Below are 27067 nucleotides of genomic sequence, written 5' to 3'. Positions count from 1 at the left end.
TCTTCTACCGTATTTGCTACCCCTCCCAGTCTAGTATCACCTGCAGATTTAATAAGCATTCCCTCTATTCCTTCATCCAAATAATTTGTAAAGATGTTGAACAAAACAGGTCCCAGGACAGATCCCTAAGGCACTTGACTTGTCACTCCTTGCCAAGAGGATATTGATTGATTTATCTGAACATTCAGGATTATTTATCCAAGACTCTGGGTAACATGTGACATGTTAATTAGATTAATAATCTAGCCTTCCATATAACTCTCATCATAACCTTCCTCACAAGCTTATTGTTGTGAGGATAAAATAAAGGTCAGGAAAATAATGTAAGCCACTCTGGGTCCCTATTAGGGACAAAAGTTAGGAAGACATTTGTTATGAATCTAATTTTTGTCTACAGTTCACCAAAAAAAGAGAGATGATCTCTATTGTCACTTCCTCAGGTATTGTTGCAATATTTTTGGCAGGAGGTAGGACAGATTCAGTATTCAAACTACTGTCTATTTTCCCCTTCATCCTCAGGTAAGTAGGGACAAAAAGGACATCCACACACTGCAGAAAACCAGCATGCTGAAGATGATCAGCTTGGCTTCGTTGAAGGCCTCAGGCAGTTCCCTGGTTAGGAATGTCGTCGTGAATGAGATATCAGTCAGAAAAGAAAAGAAAATACTGTGAAATAGGATGCTACGAAAATCAATAAGGACACAATCGTGTCATTATTATATCTAAATACTTATAACAAGACACACCAAATTATTATTCACCAAAAAAATCATAAAGCAAACCTGGGTTGAGAGTAGTTCCATTAGAAATTGTGGAATGGTACTCGACTTGGACAGTGGGGAATTTCACATTACCCAGTTTCATCCGGTTTCAAGCCGGTAATCATCCGTTTTGAAGTGAACCGGTACAGGGCTGCCATTTCACACATGGCTTGCCCCTACTGGAAATGAGCCGGATCAGAAGTGGTTTGGCATTTCAGACTTGCACCGCTTTGTTTTCCCACCATTTTCTTCCCGCATGGGTGATTTTTTTTTGAACGTTCAATTTATAGCGTTATATCGCTATAACGCTATACTGGAACTCCAAACGATCGCAATAGCAATCCCATTGGAGTTTGACGTTCCGGTATAGCGTTATAGCGATATAAAGCTATAAATCGAACGTTCAGGGGGGGAAAGCCCGCGTGGGCGAAAAATGGCGGGAAAAAAGCATAACAAAATCGGGGGGAAAGCATAACAGAATCGGGAGAGGGAACTGAAGACTACTCGGAAGCAGTTGACAGGTAAAACGCTTCAGTCCCGGTTCCTAAACAGGACAGAAACTTTTGTGTATGAAATCGCAAATACAGTCCAGTAGGGAACCAATTCTCAAATGGGTTCTGTCTGAAATGACAGACCAGAACCCGTTTGAGAACCGGTTCCCTACTGGGAGATATCGCCTGTCTGAAATTCCTCAATATGTTTTAGACTTCTGTGGAGCCAATAATAAAAGATTCCACCATCATCAGAAAAATGTGCATGTTAATCCTTGGAAGGAAACTAGTCTGCATCTAGAGAATGGAAAAAAATTGTCTTTTTCTGAAGAAGAGATATATATATCTGGAATCCCCATCCTACCATAAAGACTTCTTCCATAAGAATTTTTGACATGAACCCATATATGGACTTGAATTCATTCCAATTGTATATTCTGTATTATTAGTGTGCCTTGTGTCATGGGATTTGCTTCATGATATTTTTTTTGTGAATAATAATTTGGTGTGTCTCTTGTATTTAGAAATAACCGCATGATTCATTTCTTTATAAGTCTTTTTTTTTTTTTTGGGTAAACAAAATTTTTATTTTTTCCATAGGAATACAACATTTAAATTAAACCATTTCATTTTTCCATTGTTTACCCCATTCCCATCTCCTCCCCTCCCTTCCGTGGCTTCCCGCAATGCTTCCCCCCCATTTCACATTACTTTACATCAATTATATCATTTTTCTTATCATTACAATCTCAAGATAACTTCATTTGACTTAATATTGATCTAAACATATTAAGTTTTGTTTCACATCCCAGTTCTTTTCCAGATATATTTTAAAGTCACTCCATTCTTGAAAAAAAACGTCGTCTTCATCGTTGTTCAGTTTTTTTGTAATTTTATCCATTTCAGCCATGAACAGAACTTTTTGTATCCAGTCTTCTATCTCTGGTATTTTCTCTGTTTTCCAAAATTGTGCATATATCATTCTCGCTGTTGTTATTAAATACCAGAGTAAAGTCTTTTTAGTCGTATTGACTTCTTCCATTTTCAGTCCCAAAAGCAGAATTTCTGGTGCTTTTTTGAAAGAGCATTTCAATATTTTTTGTATTTCCCTGTGGACTTTTGTCCAAAAGTCTACAGCTTTCTCACAAGTCCACCACATATGGTAAAATTTTACCATTTTACCATTTTCTTTATAAGTCTTTATTGATTGTTTCAGTGTCTTTTTTCACAGTTATCTTTTTCTTTTTCGACTGATGTTCATATAACGTGAAAGAGAGGGCAGTCAAGAAGCCCATGTGGTCCAGGGCACCATACAACACGGCAACAGACCAGTGTTCCCTCTAAGCTGAGTTAGTGTGAGCGAGCTCACAATTTTTTAGCCTCTGGCTCACACATTTTTGTCTTAGCTCCGGAAGGGATGGCTCCAGAGCAAACTAATGTATGCAGCAGCCAAATCGCTCCCTCAGAACTCTTAATGCCAGTAGCTCACAAAGTAGAATGTTTGCTCACAAGACTCCACAGCTTAGAGGGAGCCTTGCAACAGGCCCTTTGCTGCATTGCATTGCAGTGTGGTCTGTCCAGGCTGGGAGCGCCTCTCAGGCTCTGGGAGGTGGGGAGAGAGTCTCAGCCAGATCAACTTGAACACCAGAAGAAGAAGAAACGACAAAGGAGCTGGCCAGACTCTTCCCCAGCTATTTCCTCATCCCGTTTCCTGGCTTGGTGGCCATGAAGGCCACCACTACAGTGATCGTTTTGGCCAACGCAGAAAAGGTGGTCACTGGAAAGAGGTTACTGAAGGCTGTTTGTCGGAAAAGGCAGGTCGATTCAGTTATTCCCCGTAAAAAGAAAATTTAGGGTGATACGTCACATAGCACAACCCAGGGGAGACAGAGATGAACTAGAGGCCCCAAAGGAGGAAATGCACATGTTTACTGGCCGTGGCTCTCCAGGGCCTCAGGTGACGGTCCTTCACGTCACCTGCTATATGATCCTTTTCAGTGGAGATGCCAGGGATTGAACTTGGGACTTTCCAGATGCTCTTACCTTGGAGCCACGACTCCTCCCATTCTATGAGATGCTCGGATGCCCCATGCAAAGCCCAAATTGCATTCAAACCAACAGCTTTTATTTAAAGGCAGAGAAGACAAGGGGTATAGAACTGTGGTTGCTGAACATGGCTGGGCTAACTTTATTTATTTATTTATTTTAAATTTATATCCCGCCCTCCCTGAAGGCTCAGGGCGGCTCACAAGGGGCATAAATACCGAAGTTAAAACAATAAAACGGTATAAAATACAATAAATACAATTCACTAAACATTCCTTCCACGGTGCTCCAAGGATATTTAACTATAGATTCAAGATGGGGTTCCAAGATAACTTATGCTAAGCAACAACAGTAATTATAATAACATACAGTAACAACAATATACGTCCCTACAGCGCTGTCATATGCCAGGAACGACTCACACCCCCAGTACTGTCCGCTCCAGAGATGGTCAATTTGCGAAATTAAGAAGAAACGGGGGGGGGGGGGGGTGCGCTTGGGGGGTGTGTGCAGATGGAATAATGATGGCGGATGATGGTGGCGGCGGCTCCTACTCGAAAGCCTGGTGGAAGAGCTCCTTTTTACAGGCCCTGCGGAACTGAGAAAGATCCCGCAGGGCCCGGATCTCTACGGCGAGCTCATTCCTGCAGGTAGGACCCGCCACCGAAAACGCCCTGGCCCTGGTAACTGCAAACTTGATGTTCCTGGGGCCTGGAATATCCAGGAGATTTTGATTCCCCGACTGTAGTGCCCTTGGGGGGAACATGTGGGGAGAGGCGGTCCCTTAGGTAAGCCGGACCCTGACAGCAACAGGTTTTGTGGACGAGAGGGGGTGATATTCGGCTCTGTCACAACACCTTTTATCCCTCCCTCCTCTCCTTTCTGCATCACCCTTCCTTGGCCCTTTTATTGACTCTTGCCTCTGTCCTTCATGGGAATTCCCCGGGCCCAGGGCAGACCGCTCCCTTGGATCCCACAGGAACCCACCATCAGATTCTCCTTCAGTGGGGCAAGTCCTTCAAACTGGTTAGGTCACGCCGCCTCTCGCTCCAGGCAGGGCTATGTAAATTTGTGTGGACTCTATTGGCTTAGAGTGAGGCTGACCCTCCAGTTTTAATGGACCTGCCGCTCCAGCAAGATGCCTGAGCCTAGCCCTGCTTTCCTGAAGACTCTGGCCTTATACGGAAGATGGAAAAGCCTTGAAGGAAGGCCCCATCATCAGTCTTCAAAGAAGAGACCTTTAAGACAAGCCTCTCCCACCTGTTAGACATAGCCTGTGTCCCTAGCTGTGTTTTCCCCAACCCAATTTGAGAAAAACACACGCGGCAGTTCTGTAGAGAGGAAAACACTGAAATATTTATTAATTAAGAAAGGAAGAGTACAGATATCAAGGTCTGGAACCCCTGAATACCCAACAGACTCTTCAAGTGTTACAAAGAGTGACATGGAATTTTATACTCTGTGTGTGACATAAGCAAGCAAAATATTGCTATTGGTTCCATCAAACATCAGCACTCTGACCTCACAGGTCTCTGATTGGCAGAAAGCCTTTTGGGGCGGGCTTTCCCAAGTACAGTCCATTCTACCTTTTACCCTTTAACAGACAATGGGCGCTTCTCTCACCCAGATTGTGAAGTTCTAAAAGTATCTATTTGACTTAATATCAGAAAGGGTGTCTTTGTTCACCATTTAGCTAGGCTAGCTGATATCAGAAATATGTTCTGGTTATAGCTAAAATGCAAGGCCAATGAATCCTGTCTATGGGTTAAAGGTTCCCTTGCTCGAAAGCCAGTCGAATCCGACTCTAAGGTTGTGGTGCTCATCTCCATTTCAACACTAGAGATAACTTCTGCAAGGAGGATTTCTGAATTAGGGGCTTTATTGTCCAGGACGGAACTGTGCATATTTCACAAGATCTCGGTGGTTCTCAGGAGGGATCATTCCTTTGTGCCAAAGGTTTTTTCCTTTCTCACATTAACCACGAGTTGATACTACCACCTTTTTGTCCTAGACCGTGTTACCCCAACGAGTCTGGCACAAACTAGACGTGTTCAGAGCTCTGTGTGCCTCCTTCATAGGACGGCGCAGATTAGGCTAAAGGATTTTCTGTCTGTGTCTCACAGCTCAGCCTTTAGGTAAAAGAGGTCTCCAGCCATGTTATCTGAGAGACACATGAAGTGCAAGCCTTAGGACCTCCAAAGGATGTTACGGCCCACTACACCAGATCTCCAGTAACAAAGTGACCTTTTCCCACCAGCACTCTAGGGGAAGAAATCATTAGTCCACCACAAATCTTGGTCCACCTTTTGTACCTGTGTGAGACACTACAGATGGGACCAGTTAAAATCAGCAGAAGCTTCATCTGGTAGAAAGGTGTGCACGGGCCCCTAGCTACCGCAGCCCCCCCACACGGTTTTTACGGGCCCCCTCCCCAATCCTCGGCTCCCCCCCGTCACTGCCCTCAACCCAGCAGCAGGTGGGGACGCCTGCTGCTGCCACCCCAGCCGTCCTTGCTGCCGCCGCCCACCGCACCTCACTCCTGGGTGCCTGCCTCCCTCCCTGCCACAGCCAGCCGGGCTTCCATGAGGAGGAGGCACCCCGCTCTCTCCCCCTGCCCAGCCTCTGCCGCTGAAGACATAAGAACATAAGAGAAGCCAATTTTGGATCAGGCCAATGGCCCATCCAGTCCAACACTCTGTCACACAATGGCCAAAAATACCAGGTGCCCTCAGGAGGTCCAGCAGTGGGGCCAGGACACCAGAAGCCCTCCCACTGTTGCCCCCCCCCCCAAGAACCAAGAGTACAGAGCATCCCTTGCCCCAGACCAAGAGTTCATATAAGAACATAAGAAAAGCCAATGTTGGATCAGGCCAATGACCCTTCCAGTCCAACACTCTCTGTCACACAGTGGCAAAAAATACCAGGTGCCCTCAGGAGGTCCAGCAGTGGGGCCAGGACACCAGAAGCCCTCCCACTGTTGCCCCCCCCCCCAAGAACCAAGAGTACAGAGCATCCCTTGCCCCAGACCAAGAGTTCATATAAGAACATAAGAAAAGCCAATGTTGGATCAGGCCAATGACCCTTCCAGTCCAACACTCTCTGTCACACAGTGGCAAAAAATACCAGGTGCCCTCAGGAGGTCCAGCAGTGGGGCCAGGACACCAGAAGCCCTCCCACTGTTGCCCCCCCCCCAAGCACCAAGAGTACAGAGCATCCCTTGCCCCAGACTGAGAGTTCATATAAGAACATAAGAGAAGCCAATGTTGGATCAGGCCAATGGCCCATCCAGTCCAACACTCTGTCACACAGTGGCCAAAAAGACCAGGTGCCCTCAGGAGGTCCAGCAGTGGGGCCAAGACACTAGAAGCCCGCCCACTGTTGCACCCCCAAGCACCAAGAATACAGAGCATCCCTTGCCCCAGACTGAGACTCCCTATCTATCCCTTGTGGCTAATAGCCACTGATGGACCTCTGCTCCATATGCTTATCCAGTTCCCTCTTGAAGCCGTCCATGCTTGTAGCCGCCGCCACCTCCTGTAGCATTGAATTCCATGTGTGAATCACTCCTCTCTGCCTCCAGGGCAGGTTGCACTGGGGTGGGCTTCGCACTGGCCTTTCTCTCCCCTCCCCCACTGCCCTTCTGAGGTGAAAGACCCTGCCCTCTCAGCCTCGATGGTCACAGAAGGGCCGGCACCATGGAGCAGCACTGGAAGCACAGTGGGGGCGGTGGTGGTGGGGCGCACGCCACAGTCTGTCCTGGCCAGTCTTCACCCCCCCCCGGTCACTTTTCCCCTTCGGGCTGCCAGTTTGGTGTAGTGGTTAAGTGCGCGGACTGTAATCTGGGAGAACCAGGTTTGATTCCCCACTCCTCCACTTGCACCTGGCTGGATGACCTTGGGCAAGCCGTAGTTCTGATAAGAGCTGTCCTTGAAAAAGAACAGTTTCTGTCAAGAGCTCTCTCAGCCCCACCTACCTCACAGGGTGTCTGTTGTGGGGGAGGGAAGGGAAAAGGAGTTTGTGAGCCGCTCTGAGACATCTTTGGGTAGTGAAGGGCGGGGGTATAAATCCAATCTCTTCTTCTTCTTCTTAACACTACATCCCTCTCTTCAAAGAATGCTGCTGTGTCAGCGGACATCCTAATATTCCTTGCATACATTCAGTATTCTAATATACTATTCTGAAATAATAATAATGTTGATAATAATAATAATAATCTTTCGATTTATTAATCGCTCAATCCTGCAGAGCTTGCTGGCTCTGAGCGATTTAGTTACTCAAATACACATGGGACTAACAATGTTTCAAGGGGTAAGGGAGGACAACATATAATCTTTAAATCACACATGTTTGCAGCCGACGGGGAGTCTGTTCAGCTGTAGGGTCAGACATGTTCCAACGGCATTTTTCTCTCGGCGTGGCTTGATGTCGTCAGCTTTCTCCGGACTGCTTCACGTTGCAGCGCAGCACTGCCACCGCCTGGCTGGACGGCCCATTACAGGCTTGCTTGTTGCCAAAGAGTTCTTTCTAGGCTTTCGGTCTTATGCGCTGGACATTCCGTTCGCCGGCTAACACTTTCCCCACTGGGGGGTTTAGTATGCCCACCCTCTCTAAGGAGTGGTACCCATTTTATCTACTTGCCGAAGCTTTCGAACCGTTGGGTGGACGGCGAGCTGGGGACATGGCTGGTAGCTCACACCAGCACGGGGCTAGAACTGACAACAGCTCTGTTCAGCTCAGATGTATTAAGAGGATTTATAGTCTTCCTTGTTGAGAATACATATATGAGAACTATAATATTCAATAAACCACTTGTATTTATTATTTAGTTATTATATAGAACTATGAACATGGCATGGCAGTACTGCACAGACATATAATGGCAGGCCCCCCGAGCAAAAACATGCCCCCCCCCCCTGAGCAAAATGTTGTTAGCTACGGGGCTGGGTGTGCAGCATAGGGGTAGAACAGAATAAAAATAAGAAGGAGGATCCCACCCAGGCATATGGATGACTCTTCCCCCACTGAAGGAGAACAAAACATTGGAACTTACCTGAAGGTTTCTTCTCTTCAGTAAGGCGAAGTCGTCCACATCCCACCCAAAGCAAAACAAAACAGAATAAAATCTAGTCGAACGTTAAATCTGTTATGGCGCTGGGCTATACTAAGACTGGAGCGGGTCAGCCTCACTCTGAGTCTACACAAATTTGCATGGCCCCGCCTGGAGTGAGAGGAGGCGAGACCCAACCATTTTGGATGACTTCGCCCCACTGAAGAGAAGAAACCTTCAGGTAAGCTCCAATGTTTCGTTCTCCTAACCCTCAGCATGGTGCTTGCCTGCCTGGACGCAGATACCCCCAGAGCCCATCAGGGTGGAGTTCTCTGCCCCTGTGCTTCCGCCTTCTCTGCCAGACCCTGAGGGATCCAGCTTGACAACATAACCTGGGAAGGGCCTCTCAAAGGCAAAGGGGGCGTGCCCTACCACAGGTCCTGGTGTATCCCAGGTTGCCGTATTCACTCTGGCTTCCTGCAGCCTCCTGTGGCTCCGGCCCTTTCCTGCTGTTCTCCCCCTCCCCCCCGCTGTCTCCCAGGTCAGCCTCCATCCACTGAAGATTATCCTTGGCTCTTCCGTGGCCAATACCACCGCCTGCACTCCTTGCCCTTATTTGGCCATCTGGGACGACAGCGACCGCTGCGGTAAGGGAAGCGGATGGGCTGACGACATGTCAGCGAGTTTGACAGGAGGGAGGTTGGCCTCCTTCATTAGGGTCGCGTCGCCATGGCATGAGAGCCTCTCTTATGGCAGCTCCTGAGTGCAGGTATGGATGTTGAGCATTCAAATGGTTTGTTCCCTGTGTGGGTTCTTTGATGATAATGAAGACCGCTACTCTGACTGAATCTCTTCCCACACTCAGAGCATTCAAAAGGTTTCTCCCCTGTGTGGGTTCTTTGATGACATTGAAGACTTCCACTCCGACTGAATCTCTTTCCGCACTCTGAACATTCAAAAGGTTTCTCCCCTGTGTGGGTTCTTTGATGACATTGAAGACTTCCACTCCGACTGAATCTCTTTCCGCACTCTGAACATTCAAAAGGTTTCTCCCCTGTGTGGGTTCTTTGATGACATTGAAGACTTCCACTCCGACTGAATCTCTTTCCGCACTCTGAACATTCAAAAGGTTTCTCCCCTGTGTGGGTTCTTTGATGACATTGAAGACTTCCACTCCGACTGAATCTCTTTCCGCACTCTGAACATTCAAAAGGTTTCTCCCCTGTGTGGGTTCTTTGATGACATTGAAGACTTCCACTCCGACTGAATCTCTTTCCGCACTCTGAACATTCAAAAGGTTTCTCCCCTGTGTGGGTTCTTTGATGACACTGAAGACTTCCACTCCGACTGAATCTCTTTCCGCACTCTGAACATTCAAAAGGTTTCTCCCCTGTGTGGGTTGTTTGATGATTCTGAAGAGTGCTACTATCACTGAATCTTTTTCCACATACTGAGCATTCAAAAGGTTTTTCACCTGTGTGGGTTCTTTGATGATATTGAAGACTGCCACTCCAACGGAATCTCTTTCCGCACTCTGAACATTGAAAAGGTTTCTCTCCTGTGTGGGTTCTTTGGTGCTCCTGAAGATTGCCACTGTGACTGAATCTCTTTCCACACTCTGAGCATTCAAAAGGTTTCTCCCCTGTGTGGGTTCTTTGGTGCATCCAAAGTGTACCACTCTGACTGAATCTCTTTCCACACTCTGAGCATTCAAAAGGTTTCTCTCCTGTGTGGGTTCTCTGATGCTGCTGAAAATTGCTACTATGACTAAATGTCTTTCCACACTCTGAGCATTCAAAAGGTTTCTCCCCTGTGTGGGTTCTTCGGTGCTTCTGAAGAGAGCTACTGTCACTGAATCTCTTTCCACATACTGAGCATTCAAAAGGTTTCTCTCCTGTGTGGGTTCTCTGATGCTGATGAAAGTTGCTACTATGACTGAATGTCTTTCCACACTCTGAGCATTCAAAAGGTTTCTCCCCCGTGTGGGTTCTTTGGTGCAGTTGAAGAGTGCAACTCCGACTGAATCTCTTTCCACACTCTGAGCATTCAAAAGGTTTCTCCCCTGTGTGTGTTCTTTGGTGCCTCCAAAGAGTACCACTCTGACTGAATCTCTCTCCACACACTGAGCATTCAAAAGGTTTCTCCCCTGTGTGGGTTCTTTGGTGCAGTTGAAGACTTCCACTCCGACTGAATCTCTTTCCACACTCTGAGCATTCAAAAGGTTTCTCCCCTGCGTGGGTTCTTCGGTGCTTCTGAAGAGTGCTACTGTCACTGAATCTCTTTCCACACACTGAGCATTCAAAAGGTTCCTCACCTCTATGTATTCTTCGGTACACAAGGAGCTGTGATGTATTTCTGAAGTACTTTCGGCATTTAATGGCTTTACATGCCTTCATTATCCTCCGCTTTGCAAAACGTACATTATGCTGTCTGCCATCTCTCTTCTCAATCATACCGCTGCCTTTGTTTCCCTTAGGTCTCCCTCGATTCCTGACGTTTTCTTTCAAGTCTTCATATTTAACTCTATATGGCCTTCGCTGATCAAGTTCCATGCCCTCCTCATTCCTCTGATCATCCTCTGCTGGAATAGATAGAGAGATCCTGTTAGCACCTGGGCAGGCTGGGAAGGTCCAAAGGCATATTATGTGACTGCAGGAGGAAAGGATTGATGGTCCTTTGGCCTCGTCCAGCTTGGCTGAACTTTACCACTCCTCCACCTTTCTCCAAAATATCTAGCATTTAAGGATGCCTCACCCCTCAAGAACTACAGCTCAGCTCTAGCCAAAAAGGAGTTTCTGAGACTCCAGATTTCAGGCTCCCCGGTTTGGTGTAGTGGTTAAGTGCGCGGACTCTAATCTGGGAGAACCGGGTTTGATTCCCCACTCCTCCACTTGCACCTGGCTGGATGACCTTGGGCAAGCCGTAGCTCTGATAAGAGCTGTCCTTGAAAAAGAGCAGTTTCTGTCAGAGCTCTCTCAGCCCCACCTACCTCACAGGGTGTCTGTTGTGGGGAGGGGAAGGGAAGGGAATTTGTAAGGAACTCTGAGACTCCTTTGGGTAGCGAAGGGCGGGGTATAAATCCAATCTCTTCTCTTCTTCTCCCTCCCTACCCAGTGGACTATATGATTGTACCAAACCAAATGTTGCTCAGAAGAGAATCAGGACACACACACACCCCGGCTATTCCTTGCCTGTTCCCTTTACATAACTGTGAAGGATACTCACTCTCAGCCAGTTCCTCTGGGAAGGAAATATGCTCTTGGGATCCTCCTGAGAAACTCTCCAGCTTTTCTTCGAGTGGAAGGTTGTTGTCTGTCTGCACCACAGTCTCTCTTATACTTCTGGCTTCTTTCACAGGGAGAGAGAGAGAGAGAGAGAAAGTGATCGTTCTCATATGGGCAAGGAAAGATATTCAAAAGTAAAAATTCTTCTGGAAGCACGGAACTATGGTGGAGTCGAAAGCCCACCATCCCAATCAGTACAAGGGGAATGGGACTCTTTGGCCAGGTGTTCAGCTCCCTCCTCAGCAGTGCTTGAGGGCAGTACAAGGGAATTCTGTTTGCAAAAAGGCTTACAGCTGGAATACAGCTGAATTCCGGATGACCAGACCTGACGGAAGGCGGAGCGAATGCAGGACGCGGGACGCAGGCAAAGTGGACGCAGGACGGCTGGAGCCGGAAGGACGTGAGCCGGAAGCTGCAGCCGGAAGGGCGTTCGCGCACAAAAACAAAACAAAACACCGAGCCTCCGGAAGAAGGTCGCCAGGTAACCGGAAGATGCCAGAGACAACAACAACATTCGGAGCCAGCCGGGAAGAGAGAATGCGCTGCCAACAGGGTGCTGATAGGGAGTCCCTCCCCTTGTGAAATGTGGCCCTAGGTAGGTTTAATCACTACTATATAGTAGTAAGTCTGTAAACCACTCTGAGACCCATTAGGGGTTATGGGCGGTATATAAGTATCATGTAAATAAATAAATAAATAAATTTGCAGATGCGGCTTAAGGGAAGTTGAAACTATCTCGCGTATGTTCCTCAGGTGTCCCTGGTACAAGGAAGCTATTGTAAAAACTAAATCCTGATATGACAGAATCTGATTATGTAAACTATTTGCTGTCAGATGAAAATCAGTCTACCTCTAAAGCGGTTGCCAAATTCTGTACCGCCTGCTGCTGTATTCGAAAGGCCCGCTAAATCAGGTTTTAGTGCTAAGCTGATCTGCTGACCAATGTTCCCTCCAAGCTGTGGAGTCTTGTGAGCAAAAATTTTACTTTGTGAGCCACTGGCATTAGTGGCATAAGTGAGTGGTTTGGCGGCTGCCTAAATTCCTGAGCTAAGGCAAAAATGTGTGAGCTGGAGGCTAAAAAACTGTGAGCTAGCTCACACTAACTCAGCTTAGAGGGAACACTGCTGCTGACCTATATTTTATGTAATATTTATTTGTTTCTCCCCTGTTTCTCCCCTTATTTGTTGTTACTTTTAATGTATTTTTATATATCCTTTGTATTTATTCTAGCTATTTTATTGCTGTAGTCAGTATGTTTTTCAATGTCAGTGTGACTCTGTTGCTTTACTGGCTGGATGCCGTAATAAACTGTCTGTCTGTCTAACTCTGAGGCAAAGCACCCTAGTTCCCCCAAGGGGTTAAGGCGATTATTAAGTGGCCTGGTTTGAATTGCAGGTGTTCAGTATCCTGAACTAACACCCTCATCTTTTTCAAGGCCAGACTCCAGAATGTGGTCATTGGTTAATCCTGAGTCCCTGTATCCAGTTGTGTAACCAGGATGGTGGGGGGATTAGGAGGGTGTTGACAGCCTCTGGAATGTTCCGTCAATCAGGACCCTTTATTGGGTCATTTGGACCACCTGACCCTAGAGAGGCAGAAAGTGTAATACAGGTATAGACCAGAAGGAAGCCAGGCTTTATACTCAAGCCAAGCTAGTACACCTTGATATTTCCTTGCTTCATCACGGTGAATAGTTTTCTGTAGAGTAACTTAGGCTACAGCTGGAATACTTATGCTGCCAACAAGGGGTGCCATCGAATACCAAGAATTTCATGTACTAGTTAGAAGGTTTGGTAGGGTTGCCAAGTACTTACAGCAATCCAGTGGGGGACACTTGCTCCCCGGCCGGAACATTATTCCTTGTAAGACACCATGCCGTCGCCAGGAAATGACACTGGGCGACGCTCCGGCAATGGGACTGAAAACTCTATGGTACCATCGAGTTTCTGGCCCCATTGCCAGAGCGTCGCCCGGCATCACTTCCTGGCGACAGCATGGTGCAGCACGTCTGTTGTCCCCGCAGGAATGATCCTGCGAAGATGTCTTCGTCCCCCGCCGAATCACGGTAAGTACTTGGGAAGCCTGAGTTTTGGTTTTCTCCGTTTTCGGTTGCTGAGCTGCAGAAACTGTGCTGTTTAGAGATGTCTTACTTTTAAATCTTTAACAAACCTTTATATCTGCTTTACTTGTCTACCGTTTCTCTTTTGAGGCACTTTAAGTTTCTCTTATGGAAGGAAGATGAGATATGAATATTTTAAGTAATGGGCGAAATTGCCCTCCAGAAATTCCTGTAATCTCCTTTTAGAGGCACGAAAGCTAATGGACATTGAGTGCCACAAATGATCTCTGTGCTGTGTGAAGAAGTATTTAATTATTTTCCTGACCAGAACTCTCTACCCATCAAATTCACAGTGTGCACCTATCGTACCCGGGCACAACGAGTCCTTACCACAAGAGAGGGCATCTTGGGCATGCTCCTGGGCCTGTGCCCCCTGCCCTTGTTCCAAGGAAGCTCCTTCCACCTCAGGGAATGTAGCTTCTGTCTTCATGGATGGTGCCCACATCTGAAACAGCAGCGAGGGAGAGGGGTAAGAGATGGAATGGAAAAGAGACCAAGGAATGGATCCTGCCCCACTCCCAGACTCTGCACCCTTCCATCAGCAGACCTGCCAGGTTATCTGGAGGGATCAGAAATTCTCTTGTAGAAGAAGAAGAAGAAGAAGAGATTGGATTTATACCCCGCCCTTCACTACCCGAAGGATTCTCAGAGCAGCTTACAATCTCGTTTACCTTCCCCTCCCCACAACAGAACCCTTTGAGGTAGGTGGGGCTGAGAAAGCTCTGAGAGAACTGCTTTTGAGAGAACAGCTCTGAAAGAACTTGTAACTGACCCAAAGTCACACCAGCAGCTGCATGTGGAGATGTTGGGATTCAAACCCGGTCCTCCCAGATTAGAGTTCACGTTCCTAACCACTACACCAAACTGGCTCTCATAGAAGACGCTGCTGAAGGAGGCTGTTAAATCTCCCACTTGGAGGATTAATAAATATATCTCAGGGATACTCTAGGACAAGGCCAGATATCATTGCTTGAATTGGACATATCTAGACAGAATATCCCCTCACCTGTTCTGCCTGCCTCTTCTCCTCTGCCTGACTCAGGAGGAAACCTTCCGCCAGGGCCACCGCCTGGGAACTGGTCTCTGGCCCGCATCCTCTGACCCAGCACTGCATAACCTGGGGCAGGAGAGTCAGGAACTGCTCCAGGATCACCAGGTCCAGGATCTGCTTCTTGGTGTGTCTTTCCGGCTTCAGCCACTGGTTGCAAAGTCCACGGAGCTGGCTGCAAACCTCTTGGGGCCCATCAGCCTCACAGTAGCGAAATTGCCGGAAGAGTCGGCAATGGACATCTGAGATTGCAGTGACCTGAGGACAGATCTCTGGCACCGGGCTTTCCCAGAATTCAACACTGCTCCCAGCCTTGGTGGATTGGGGGCCTGTCCTTGCTGTCTTGCCAGTTCCCAGTCCTTCTGGTTTCTGCTCTTCCATCTCTTTCCCCTTCTCTTGGGTCACCTCTGACTGCGTAAAGATGCCTTCAGTCACTTGGCTATGAAGAGAGGCTTCTCTCTGGGGCGGAAGGAGAGGCACAAAAAGTCACATGGGAAATAAAGGGAATGGAGATACACCACTGAGCATCACAAACCTTCATATGCTCAGGAAACACATGAGAATTGCCCTGGTGGACAATTGGTATGGCTCTTTTGGTTTGTAGACCAGGGTTAACATCATTTTTCTATATTACAAACCAAGCTATTTTAGATATTTCCCCGCGTTGGAGGTTAGGAGTCTGGGTGTGCTCCTGGATTCCTCCTTAACCATGGAGGCCCAGGTGGCAGCCACTGCCAAGTCGGCCTTTTAACATCTGCGGCTGGTTCAGCAGTTGGTCCCCTTCCTCAATCGCGATGACCTGGCTATGGTGATCCATGCGACCGTCACCTCGAGATTAGACGACTGTAACGCTTTCTACATGGGGCTGCCTTTGTTGCAAATCCGGAAGCTGCAGTTAGTGCAGAATGCGGCGGCCAGGCTTCTGATGGGTCTCCCTAGATGGGAGCATATCCGACCTATGCTGAAAGCGCTGCACTGGCTGCCTATAGCTTTCCAAATTTGCTTCAAAGTGCTGGTACTTACCTTTAAACCCCTATATGGCCAGGGTCCGACATACCTGAGGGACTGCCTTTCCCCATACATACCCCAGAGAGCACTACGGTCGGGGGCCCAACATCGATTAATGATTCCAGGCCCCAGGGAGGCCAGGCTTGTGGCAACCAGGGCCAGGGCCTTCTCAGTGGCGGCTCCTACCTGGTGGAACCAGCTCCCGGAGGAGATCAGGGCCCTGCGGGATCGCTCACAGTTCCGCAGGGTCTGCAAGACGGAGCTCTTCCGCCAGGCTTTCAATTAGGAGCTGCCACCACCACCACCACCTGCCTTATGGGAACATGGGGTATCGGGATGGTCCATTACAAGATCGAGCCACAGTGCTTCGACTGACCGTACCGCTGAATAAGAACATAAGAAACGCCAATGTTGGATCAGGCCAAAGGCCCATCCAGCCCAACACTCTGTATCACACAGTGGCCAGAAATACCAGTGCCTTCAGGAGGTCCACCAGTGGGGCCAGGACATTAGAAGCCTCCCACTGTTGACCCCCCCAAGCACCAAGAAGACAGAGCATCACTTGCCCCAGAGTCCCTATCTATACCTTGTGACTAATAGCCACTGATGGACCTCTGCTCGGGCTTGGAGCTTTATCTACAGACTACCATCTTGCTCTGACTGAATGCTTTAACAACACCGCTGAGCATTTTATTTTGATAATGGTTGTTTTTATGTGTCTTATGTGTTTTACTGTTTTATATTGGCACATGGTGCCCTTTTTGTGAGCCGCCCTGAGCCCGTTCGCGGGGAAGGCGGGGTAGAAATATAATAATAAAAATGAAGATATGCCTCCATGGTTCTTTGGGAAATTTAAGCGTCTCTGTTTGGCTCTTTAAGGATGTTCACAAGCTTAGCCTCTCCTTACACTGGCTCGGTCTGTCCTTGGGGCCAATTCTTAAGGAAAACCCCAAAAGGACAAGAGGGACTGGTGACCCCTTGACCAATGTAGGCGTCTCTTCAACAGGCCTGAAGCCTTAGGCAAGAGCTCTGTCTGAGCACCCAGCTGAGGGGAAGGGGCAGGAATGTGTCTGTGGGAAGAACAAGCAGCTGAGATCAGGAGAGGAAGGAAAACAGGCTATTTATTTTCCTATTTATTATTTATGGACTCTAATACACAATAAGAATATAGAGATAAAGAGTATTAGAAGGAAGAACCATGCTTTTTTGTTTCTGAGAACATTATACGTGACATAGAACTTTCGCTCAAATTCTACTGTTATATTTTGATTATACAATCTATCAGACTATTTGCTGTGATTGTTTATTCTATTGTTGTTGTAGTGCTATTGTAACCACAGGATATACTGTTGTTACTTTGTTGTTTTATTATATTTATTAATTATTTTTATTAATTTGGATTCATATCCCGCCCTCCCCTTGACGGGCTCAGGGCGGGTTCCAACAATGTAAATATAATAGGTAAAGGTAAAGGTTCCCTTGCTCGAAAGCCAGTCGAGTCCATCTCTAGGGTTGCGGCGCTCATCTCCGTTTCCATGCTGAAGAGCCAGCGCTGTCCGAAGACGTTTCCGTGGTTATGTGGCCGGCATGACTAAACACCAAGGCACACGGAACACTGTTACCTTCCCACCAAAGGGGTCCCTATTTATCTACTTGCAATTTCTTGCTTTCGAACTGCTAGGTTGGCAGGAGCTGGAACTAGAGACGGGAGCTCACTCCGTCATGCGGGCAACTCGGGTCTCGAACTGCTGAACTACCGACCTTCCACAGCCTGCAGTTCAGCCTCTTAACCACTTGAGCCACCGCAGCTCAATACAACCATATAAATACCATATCATTTAAAACCACATTATTAGAACATATAAAACATACATACTACTCTTATAAAAGGCCAGATGCCTCAGTGGCTGATACAGTTTAGAGTCTCAGGCCCAGGCTATAAAATAGGGCCATGCTGTAAATGGGGCCAACCCGAGAGAGGAGGTCCTAAAACTGATAGACAACTTAAAAACTGAAAAATCACCAGGCCCAGATGGCATACATCCGAGAGTTCTGAAAGAACTCAAATGTGAACTTGTAGATCTCCTGACAAAGATATGTAATCTTTCCTTAAAATCTGCCTCCATTCCTGAGGATTGGAAGGTAGCTAATGTCACTCCCATCTTTAAAAAGGGTTCCAGAGGAGATCCGGGAAATTACAGGCCAGTCAGTCTGACGTCGATACCGGGTAAATTGGTGGAAACCATTATTAAGGAAAGAATTAGTAGGCACATAGATGAACAAAACCTATTGAGGCAGACTCAGCACGGTTTCTGTAAGGGAAGATCTTGTCTCACTAACCTGTTAGTGTTCTTTGAGGGGGTGAACAAACATGTGGACAAGGGGGATCCAATAGATATTATTTACCTTGACTTCCAGAAAGCTTTTGATAAAGTTCCTCATCAAAGGCTCCTAAGTAAGCTCAAAAATCATGGGATAGAAGGACAAGTCCTTTTATGGATCAAAAACTGGCTAGTTCATAGAAAACAGAGAGTGAGTGTAGGTGGGCAATTTTCTCAGTGGAGGGTGGTAAGCAGTGGGGTACCGCAGGGATCAGTACTTGGTCCACTGCTTTTTAACTTGTTCATTAATGATTTGGAGATGGGAGTAAGCAGTGAAGTGGCTAAATTTGCGGATGATACAAAGTTGTTCAGGGTGGTGAAAACCAGTGAGGATTGTGAGGCACTCCAAGGGGATCTGTCAAGGATGGGCGAGTGGGCGTCAACATGGCAAATGGGGTTCAATGTGGCCAAGTGCAAGGTGATGCACATTGGAGCCAAAAATCCTAAATATAAATACACATTGATGGGGTCTGAACTGGCAGAGACTGAGCAAGAGAGAGATCTTGGAGTTGTAGTGGATAACTCACTGAAAATGTCGAGACAGTGTGTGACTGCAATAAAGAAGGCCAATGCTATGCTGGGGATTATTAGGAAGGGTATTGAAAACAGATCAGCCAATATAATAATGCCCCTATATAAATCAATGGTGAGACCTCATTTGGAATACTGTGTGCAGTTCTGGTCACCACACCTTAAAAAGGATATTATAGCTTTGGAAAAAGTGCAGAAAAGGGCAACTCGAATGATAAAAGGGTTGGAACACTTTCCCTATGAGGAAAGGTTAAAGCGCTTAGGGCTCTTTAGCTTGGAGAAAAGACGACTGAGGGGTGACATGATCGAGGTTTATAAGATTATGCATGGGAAAGAGCAGGTAAAGAAAGAGGTACTTTTCTCCCTTTCTCACAATACAAGAACTCGTGGGCACTCCATGAAACTGCAGAGCGGTCGGGTTAGAACGGATAAAAGGAAGTACTTCTAGGACGTCCTTCTTCACCCAAAGAGTGATTAACACTTGGAATTCACTGCCACAGGAAGTGGTGGGTGCTACAAGCATGGATGGCTTCAAAAGGGAATTAGATAAGCATATGGAGCAGAGGTCCATCAGTGGCTATTAGCCACAAGGTATAGCTAGGGGCTCTGGGGCAAGTGATGCTCTGTCTTCTTGGTGCTTGGGGGGGGTCAACAGTGGGAGGGCTTCTAATGTCCTGGCCCCACTGCTGGACCTCCTGATGGCACTGGTATTTCTGGCCACTGTGTGACACAGAGTGTTGGACTGGATGGGCCTTTGGCCTGATCCAACATTGGCGTCTCTTATGTTCTTATGTTCTTATGTTCTTAAGGAGGGAGGGGGACGCCCCACTGTCTCAGCTGAAAGCCTGGCGAAAGAGCTCCATCTTGCAGGCCCTGCGGAATTGTAATAAATCCTGCAGGGCCCTGATTCAATGTTCCCTCTAAGCTGTAGAGTCTTGTGAGCAAAAATTCTACTTTGTGAGCTACTGGCATTAAGGTTGTGAGCAAGCAATTTAGTTACTGCATAAATTAGTTCGCTCCGGAGCCCTCCTTCCTGCGCTAAGACAAAAATGTGTGAGTCAGAGGCTAAAAAACTGTGAGCTAGCTCACACTCACTCAGCTTAGAGGGAACACTGCCCTGATCTCCCTCAGGAGCTCATTCCACCAGGCAGGGGCCAGGGCTGAGAAAGCCCTGTGTCAGGATCGGACCTTAGCCTGAATATTGATCGTGTATTTGTAACTGTGGTTCTCTGATGTACATAGCTTCACACTGTTATTGTTTACCCTGTTGGAGCTCTTTACTTCTGATTTCCAAGCTTCATCTCCGCACCTGCAGGTGCTGTCTACCCGGTACTCCCCTGACATTCCGGAAAGGGGGGGAGGATTAAGACATGTATGAGTGAACTGTAGATTAGCTGCGCTAGGACCACTGTGAAAGGAAGCCTCCTCCACAGAGGCCAGAGAGAACTTTGCCGTTTCTAATTCTCATGGCCTTGGGGGAAGACATAAAATGATAACATTCACACCATCCTGTTTGTACTGTAATAACCTGTCTATGCACTATGTAATCCCGACATACAAATGAGGGTTGGACCAAAGGTCTTGCAATTCCCAACTTTGTCCTATTAATCAGTTCTGCCAAAGAGTTTGACTTTACAGCAACTTTCCTGATTTCTCAATAAAGCCCGTTAAAGGAATTACTGCGTCTGAGAGTTCCTGAAGAAGCTGATGCCCTGGCCCTGGTTGAGGCAAGTTGGACGTCCCTGGGGCCGGGGACCACTAAAACGTCATCTTTGTGGAAGATCGGACTGGAACAGCTAGAGCACTTACTGTGATGTAATATGTAGTAATGATTTTATATGGTTTTAATTTGTTTTATATGTCGGCTTATGCCTATTTGTGAGCCGCCCTGAGCCCGCGCTGTGGGGAGGGCAGGCTATAAATTGAATTTATAAATAAATAAAAAATAAAAGGTGTTGACTGGTGGACCTCAGTGCTCTACAGGGCCCATATGGGGAGAGGCGGTCTTGAAGGTATGCTGGCCCCTGGCCATATAGGGCTTTGAAGGTCAAAACCAACACCTATAAACGGATCCGGAATTCAATAGGCAGCCAGTGCCGGTCGCGCAGCACCGGGCGGATGTGCGCCTGCACGGGCGTCACCGTCAACACCCTCACTGCTGCATTCGACACTAGCGGCAACTTCCGGAACAGAGTCAAGGGCAGCCCCACGTAGAGGGAGTTACTGTAGTCCAGTCTGAAACTGACCATTGCATGGATCACTGCCGCTAAGTCTTGGGAGGTGAGATACGGGGCCAATTGCCTGATCTGCCTCAGATGGAAGAAGGCAGACCTGGCAGGGGCAGTGACCTGGGCCTCCGCAGAAAGGGAGGCATCCGGGAACACCCCTAGACTCTTCACCCTCGATACAGGGACCTGTGGTGCTCCGTTGAAGACTGGGAGCCTAATCCCCTGTCCCAATCCCCCCACGACTCAGGTACAGCATCTCTGTCTTAGATGGATTCAGCTTCAGTCGGCCCTGACGTGACCATCCAGCCACAGCCTGTAACGCCTCCTCCAGATCTCTCGGGGCCGTATCCGGGTGGCCGGCCATCAGTAGACAGAGCTGGGTGTCGTCGGCGTACTGATGACACCCCAGCCCATACCTCCAGATAATCTGGGCGAGGGGGTACATGTAGATATTAAATAATATGGGGGAGAGAATTGCTCCCTGCGGCACACCACATTCCAGTGGGTGTGGCCAGGACAACTCCCCCCCCAAGCGCCACCCTCTGTCCCCAGCCTTGAAGGAAGGAGGCTAGCCATTGCAAGGCAAAGCCCCCGTATCCTAGCTTCGGCGAGGCGGTAGGTTAACACATCATGGTCAACCCTGTCGAACGCTGCTGACAGATCAAGAAGTATCAGCAGCCCCCATCTGGTCGAGTTGAACTTGAATCTGAGCCTGCAGGAAGACCAAATCCGGAGTTGAAGGTAGTAACAAAGGACGTCCATGAAGGATGAAACAGTAATAAAAATCTTTTCAACCACTATCAACTGTTTAAATTCAACAGAGAAGAGGTGGAAATTCTTTAAGTAACTTAAGAAATTAAATGCACATGTTGTTTACAAGAAACACATTTAAGGCGGAAGCACCAACACTACCTGTCATGCAAGAAACTTGGACTCATTTTTGTTTCATCATAAGAACATAAGAGACACCAATGTTGGCCACTGTGTGATACAGAGTGTTGGACTGGATGGGCCTTTGGCCTGATCCAACATTGGCGTCTCTTATGTTCTTATGTTCTTAACAATGGCACGGAGTCGGGATGACCTGATCATGAGAGAGCGCTGCAGTGATCAGACAGGGGAAAGTCCGTCCATGGCCCGTAGCAACTTGTTTGCTACCGGACTTTCCCTGGTGTCTTTTTACTCCGCTTCTAGAAGGGAATGATTTAACGATAGGGTGGCATGCTCTTGTTTGGTATGGAAAAGCAGCTGGACATAAATACTTGAAAAATCACTTGATAAGAAAATCCTTATCAACTTGGGAAAAGATCCTACCACTGGTATATTCTAAAACCCTGAGATAGGTCTCACCCCTTGAAGCCTTTGCATAACCATGCCTAATTTCACTAGACTAAATTCTTGGATATGAAGATCTTTTGGATGAGAAAGGATCCCTAAAAACAAAGGAAGAACTAATAAGGGAAGGTGTTAATCTAGATTGGTGGGCAAGGGCTCGAACGGAATCTAGATATGTTAAAGATAAAAGCTGGCTTTTATTTAGAACAATGTGCATTTGAAAAATCGTTATGTACATCCAATGATAAGTTGATTAAGAAAAAGTAAGCATTTTTAATGCAAATGAAAATGGAAGATGATGTGGTTAAAGACTGTATGATTAAATGGATGCAAAATCTAAGTTATAATACTGATCTTGCACAGTGGAGTAAACTGTGGGAAGTGAATGTGAAAATGACCAAATCGGTTGCATTTAAAGAGAATTTGTTTATGATGTTTTATAGATGGTATTTAACATCAGACAGATTCGCTAAAATGTGCAAAAATATGCCAAATAGTTGCTGGAAGTACAAAAAACCATGTAGGTACATTTTACCATAAGTGGTGGACACGCGAAATAGTACGCATGCTACATACATTTATACGGACAGTTTTGCAGACTTCAGCACCCTTCCGACCAGAATTGCATACGAGATGATTTTGATTAAAAAAGCTATTTTATAAATCATGTAGTTAACAGCAGCTAGAATCTTATTTGCAACTGTTTAGAAACTTCCAACAGTACCTTCTGAACAAGACCGAATAGTGAAGATTATGGAAAGTGTGAAAATGGATAAATTGACTTTGATCATAAAAGGGCAAATGGAAGAAAAATTTCATTGGATGATGGACTCCCTTTTTATGACTGGATAAGAAAGAAATAGAGGACGGCAGAAGACAGGAGGGCCTGGCGTGATCTGGTCCATGGGGTCGCGAAGAGTCGGACTCGACTGTGCGACTGAACAACAACAAAAAGAAAGAAATATAAAGATATGAACGTTTTGATAATATAACATGAAGGAATCTTTATGAACTTTTAAAGTCTCAGTTTATCCTTTTGTAATTTGAAATGATAAATCAAGAAGGTTTATATGCAGAAGACTTACATTTTTGCTTCCTTGTCTTCCCATATCCCTGTATATCCCCAAATTTAATAAAGTGTATTATAAAAACAAAAGAAGAGGTCAAGGAATGGATCCTGCCCCCCCTCCCAGACTCTGCACCCTTCCATCAGGAGACCTGGTGAGTTATCTGGAGGGATCAGAAATTCTCTGGTTCAAGAGGATGCTGAAGGAGGCCGTTAAATCTCCCACTTGGATGCTTAACAATTGGACAGATGTCTGACAGGGAACGTTTCGGATAAGGTCAGAAATAGTTGCACAAATTGGAAATACCAGGAATCCCCTCACCTGTCCTGCCTGCCTCTTCTCTGCCTGACTCAAGAGGAAACCTTCGGCCAGGGCCACCGCCTGGGAACTGGTCTCCGGCCCACATCCTCTCACCCAGCCCTGCATTTCCTGGGGCAGGATGGTCAGGAACTGCTCCAGGATCACCAGGTCTAGGATCTGCTTCTTGGTGTGCCTCTCCGGCTCCAGCCAGTGGCTGCAAAGTCCATGGAGCTGGCTGCAAACCTCCCGGGGCCCGTCGGCCTCATGGTAGCGGAACTGCCGGAAGCATTGGCGATGTATGTCTGAGATATCAGTGAGCTGATCGCGGATCTCTGGCACTGGGCTTTCCTTGCATTCAACACCACTCCCAGCCTTGGTGGATTGGGGGCCTTTCCTTGCTGTCTTGCCAGTTCCCAGTCCTTCTGGGTTCTGCTCTTCCATCTCTTTCCCCTTCCCTTCTCTTGGGTCACCTCTGACTGTGTAAAGTTGCCTTCAGCCACTTGGCTATGAAGAGTGGCTTCTCTCTGGGTTGAAGGAAAGACACAGAGAGTAACATGGAAAACAAAAGAGAATCAAGAAAACGATGTCATACTCCGGTCCATTTATACTCAAGAATTCTCACTTTGGCAGTGATTAGTTTATTGGAGCGTATGCAAGATCCGAAAGTCACCATGTTAGAACTGAAGTCTTTTGGCGGGTACAAACATATAATAGAAGATCGAACAGGTCCCATCCAACTCCCAAGCATACGTCACATCTACACTTTGCCTAATTGCCATGCCAACCAGGGGAGAGTCCAAGATGGTTCAAGATGGTCCAAGAATGTGCTCAAGGTCACTTCTCCTGGGAAAGCGGAAAGGGGAGGAGAAGGGAATGTCTGGTGGAAAAGTTACATCTCCTAAAAGCAAAGGTCTCACTCCCTCCCTCAAACACTCACCCCCACCCTCAGCAATGCCCTCCCCCCCAACCATTATGGCAACCGAAGCAAGCATAGCAAAGTTTGACATTCACCACTGAGTATCACACACCCTCATGAGAGGCAGTTCAGTGTAGTGATTAAGTGTGTGGACTATAATCTGGGAGAACTGGGTTCGATTCCCCACTCCTCCACTCACAGCTGCTGGATGACCTTGGGCAAGCCATAGTTCTGGCAGAGCTGTTCTCTCAGGGACAGTTCTCAAAAGAGCTCTCTCAGCCCCACCTACCTCACAGGGTGTGTGTTGTGGGGACGGGAAGGGAAAGGAGTTTGTAAGCCGCTCTGAGACTCCAAAAGTGAAGGGCGGGGTATTAATCCAATCTCCTCCTCCCCCTCCTCATATGTTCAGTAGATACCCGAGAACTGCCCTGGTGGATCAGAATGAAAGGGTTCCTTGTGGTTTGCAGACCAGGCTTAATCTCATTTTTCTATATTACAAACCAACCTATTTTAGATATGCCTCCGTGGTGCTTTGGGAAAGTTAAGCTTCTCTGTGATTCACACATGGAATTCACTGTCACAGGAGGTGGTGGCAGCTACAAGCATGGACGGCTTCAAAAGGGAATTGGATTATTTATTTATTTATTTATTATTTTAATTTATAGCCCACCCTCCCCACAAGCGGGCTCAGGGAGGCACAAATAGGGCGTAAGCCAATACATAAAAACAGATTAAAATCACATAAAACAATCAATACAATGTTTCAACATCATAAGAGCTCTAGATGTTCCAGAACAAACTTCAGTAAAAAGATGGCGTCTTGAAGATGGTACTCCCAAATCAGTGATGTCAGTTCCACACTGTGCTGTCGTTCTCTCTTCCCAGGGCCAGTTCGTAATGATGGTAAGGTAGTGGCGGCTCCTGCTCAAAAGCCTGGCGGAAGAGCTCCGTCTTACAGGCCCTGCGGAACTGCACAAGGTCCCGCAGGGCCCGGGTCTCTTCCAGGAGCTCATTCCACCAGGTAGGAGCCGCCACCGAGAAAGCCCTGGCCCTGGTTGCAGCCAGCCTGGCCTCCTTGGGGCTTGGGATCGCCAGGAGATGTTGCATCCCCGACCGTAGGTATGTCGGACCCTGGCCATATAGGGCTTTAAAGGTAAGTACCAGCACTTTGAAGCGAATCCGGTACGCTATTGGCAGCCAGTGCAGCGCTTGCAGCACAGGCTGGATGTGGTCCCGGCCAGAGAGATCCATCAACAGCCTGGCCGCAGCATTCTGCACTAGCTGCAGCTTCCGGATTCGCAACAGAGGCAACCCCATGTAGAGAGCGTTACAGTAGTCTAACCTCGAGGTGACCGTCGCATGGATCACTGGGGCCAGGTCATCACGGTCGAGGAAGGGAACCAACTGCCGAACCTGCCTAAGATGGTAAAAGGCTGACTTAGCAGTGGCTGCCACCTGGGCCTCCATCGTTAAAGAGGAGTCCAGAAGCACACCCAAACTCCTAACCTCTGGCGCTGGCACCAAAGGCGCCCCATCAAAGATCGGGAGCCCCAACCCCGGACCGCCCTGACTCAGACCCAGGACCTCCGTCTTCACCGGGTTTAACTTCAGCCGACTCAGTCGGAGCCAACCAGCCACGGCCTGCAACGCTGGAGCCCGACCGGCCGCCCAACATCGGATAGAGCTGGGTGTCATCTGCATATTGGTGACACCCAAGCCCATACCTCCGGGCGATCTGGGCAAGGGGGCGCATGTAGATGTTAAACAACATTGGGAAAAGCACTGCCCCTTGAGGCACCCCACATTCAAGAGGATGTCTCCGGGACTGCTGTTCCCCTAACGCCACCCTTCGTCCCCGACCTTGGAGAAAAGAGGCAAGACATTGAAGGGCAAGCCCCTGGATCCCCATGTCGGCGAGGCGGTGGGTCAGCAACTGGTGGTCGACCATATCGAACGCGGCCGACAGATCTAACAACAACAGTGCCGCCACACCACCTCGTTCCAGATGCCTTCGGAGGTCGTCAGTCAGAGCAACCAGTACTGTCTCCGTCCCATGCCCCGGGCGGAAGCTGGACTGGAAAGGATCTAGGACGGAAGCATCATCCATAAACATCTGGAGCAGAGGTCCATCGGTGGCTATGAGCCACAGGGTATAGATAGGGACTCTCAGTCTGGGGCAAGGGATGCTCTGTATTCTTGGTGCTTGGGGGGGGGGTCAACAGTGGGAGGGCTTCTAGTGTCCTGGCCCCACTGCTGGACCTCCTGATGGCGCCTGGTATTTTTAGCCACTGTGTCACAGAGTGTTGGACTGGATGGGCCATTGGCCTGATCCAACATTGGTGTCTCTTATGTTCTTATATGAACTCTCGCTCTGGGGCAAGGGATGCTCTGTATTCTTGGTACTTGGGGGGGGGCAACAGTGGGAGGGCTTCTAATGTCCCGGCCCCACTGCTGGACCTCCTGAGGGCACCTGGTGTTTTTGGCCACTGTGTGAAGGAGTGTTGG

General features: G+C 47.7%; 2 protein-coding genes across 2 annotated transcripts in view; one reads left to right on the top strand and one right to left on the bottom strand.

Moving 5' to 3' along the window:
- Window positions 1-27067, top strand: part of LOC107122307 (zinc finger protein 850-like) — a gene marked incomplete at both ends in the record, with an annotated part of 58838 nt that overhangs the window by 10590 nt on the left and 21181 nt on the right. The gene's annotated exons all lie outside the window — the stretch shown is intronic.
- LOC107122316 (zinc finger protein OZF-like) lies at window positions 9013-10781 on the bottom strand. The gene has a single exon (XM_015425375.1). The coding sequence runs from the start codon at window positions 10739-10741 to the stop codon at window positions 9059-9061; it is 1683 nt and encodes a 560-aa protein (XP_015280861.1). The 5' UTR covers window positions 10742-10781; the 3' UTR covers window positions 9013-9058.

Source organism: Gekko japonicus, unplaced genomic scaffold (assembly GCF_001447785.1).
Source record: "Gekko japonicus isolate JY-2015 unplaced genomic scaffold, Gekko_japonicus_V1.1 scaffold4407, whole genome shotgun sequence".
NCBI classification, from domain to species: domain Eukaryota; kingdom Metazoa; phylum Chordata; class Lepidosauria; order Squamata; family Gekkonidae; genus Gekko; species Gekko japonicus.
This window is presented reverse-complemented; position numbering and strand designations above follow the sequence as displayed.

What these genes read in the sequence shown, in the direction of transcription:
- LOC107122316 (XM_015425375.1), bottom strand. Translation starts at nt 10,741, where the DNA reads ATGAAGGCATGTAAAGCCATTAAATGCCGAAAGTACTTCAGAAATACA.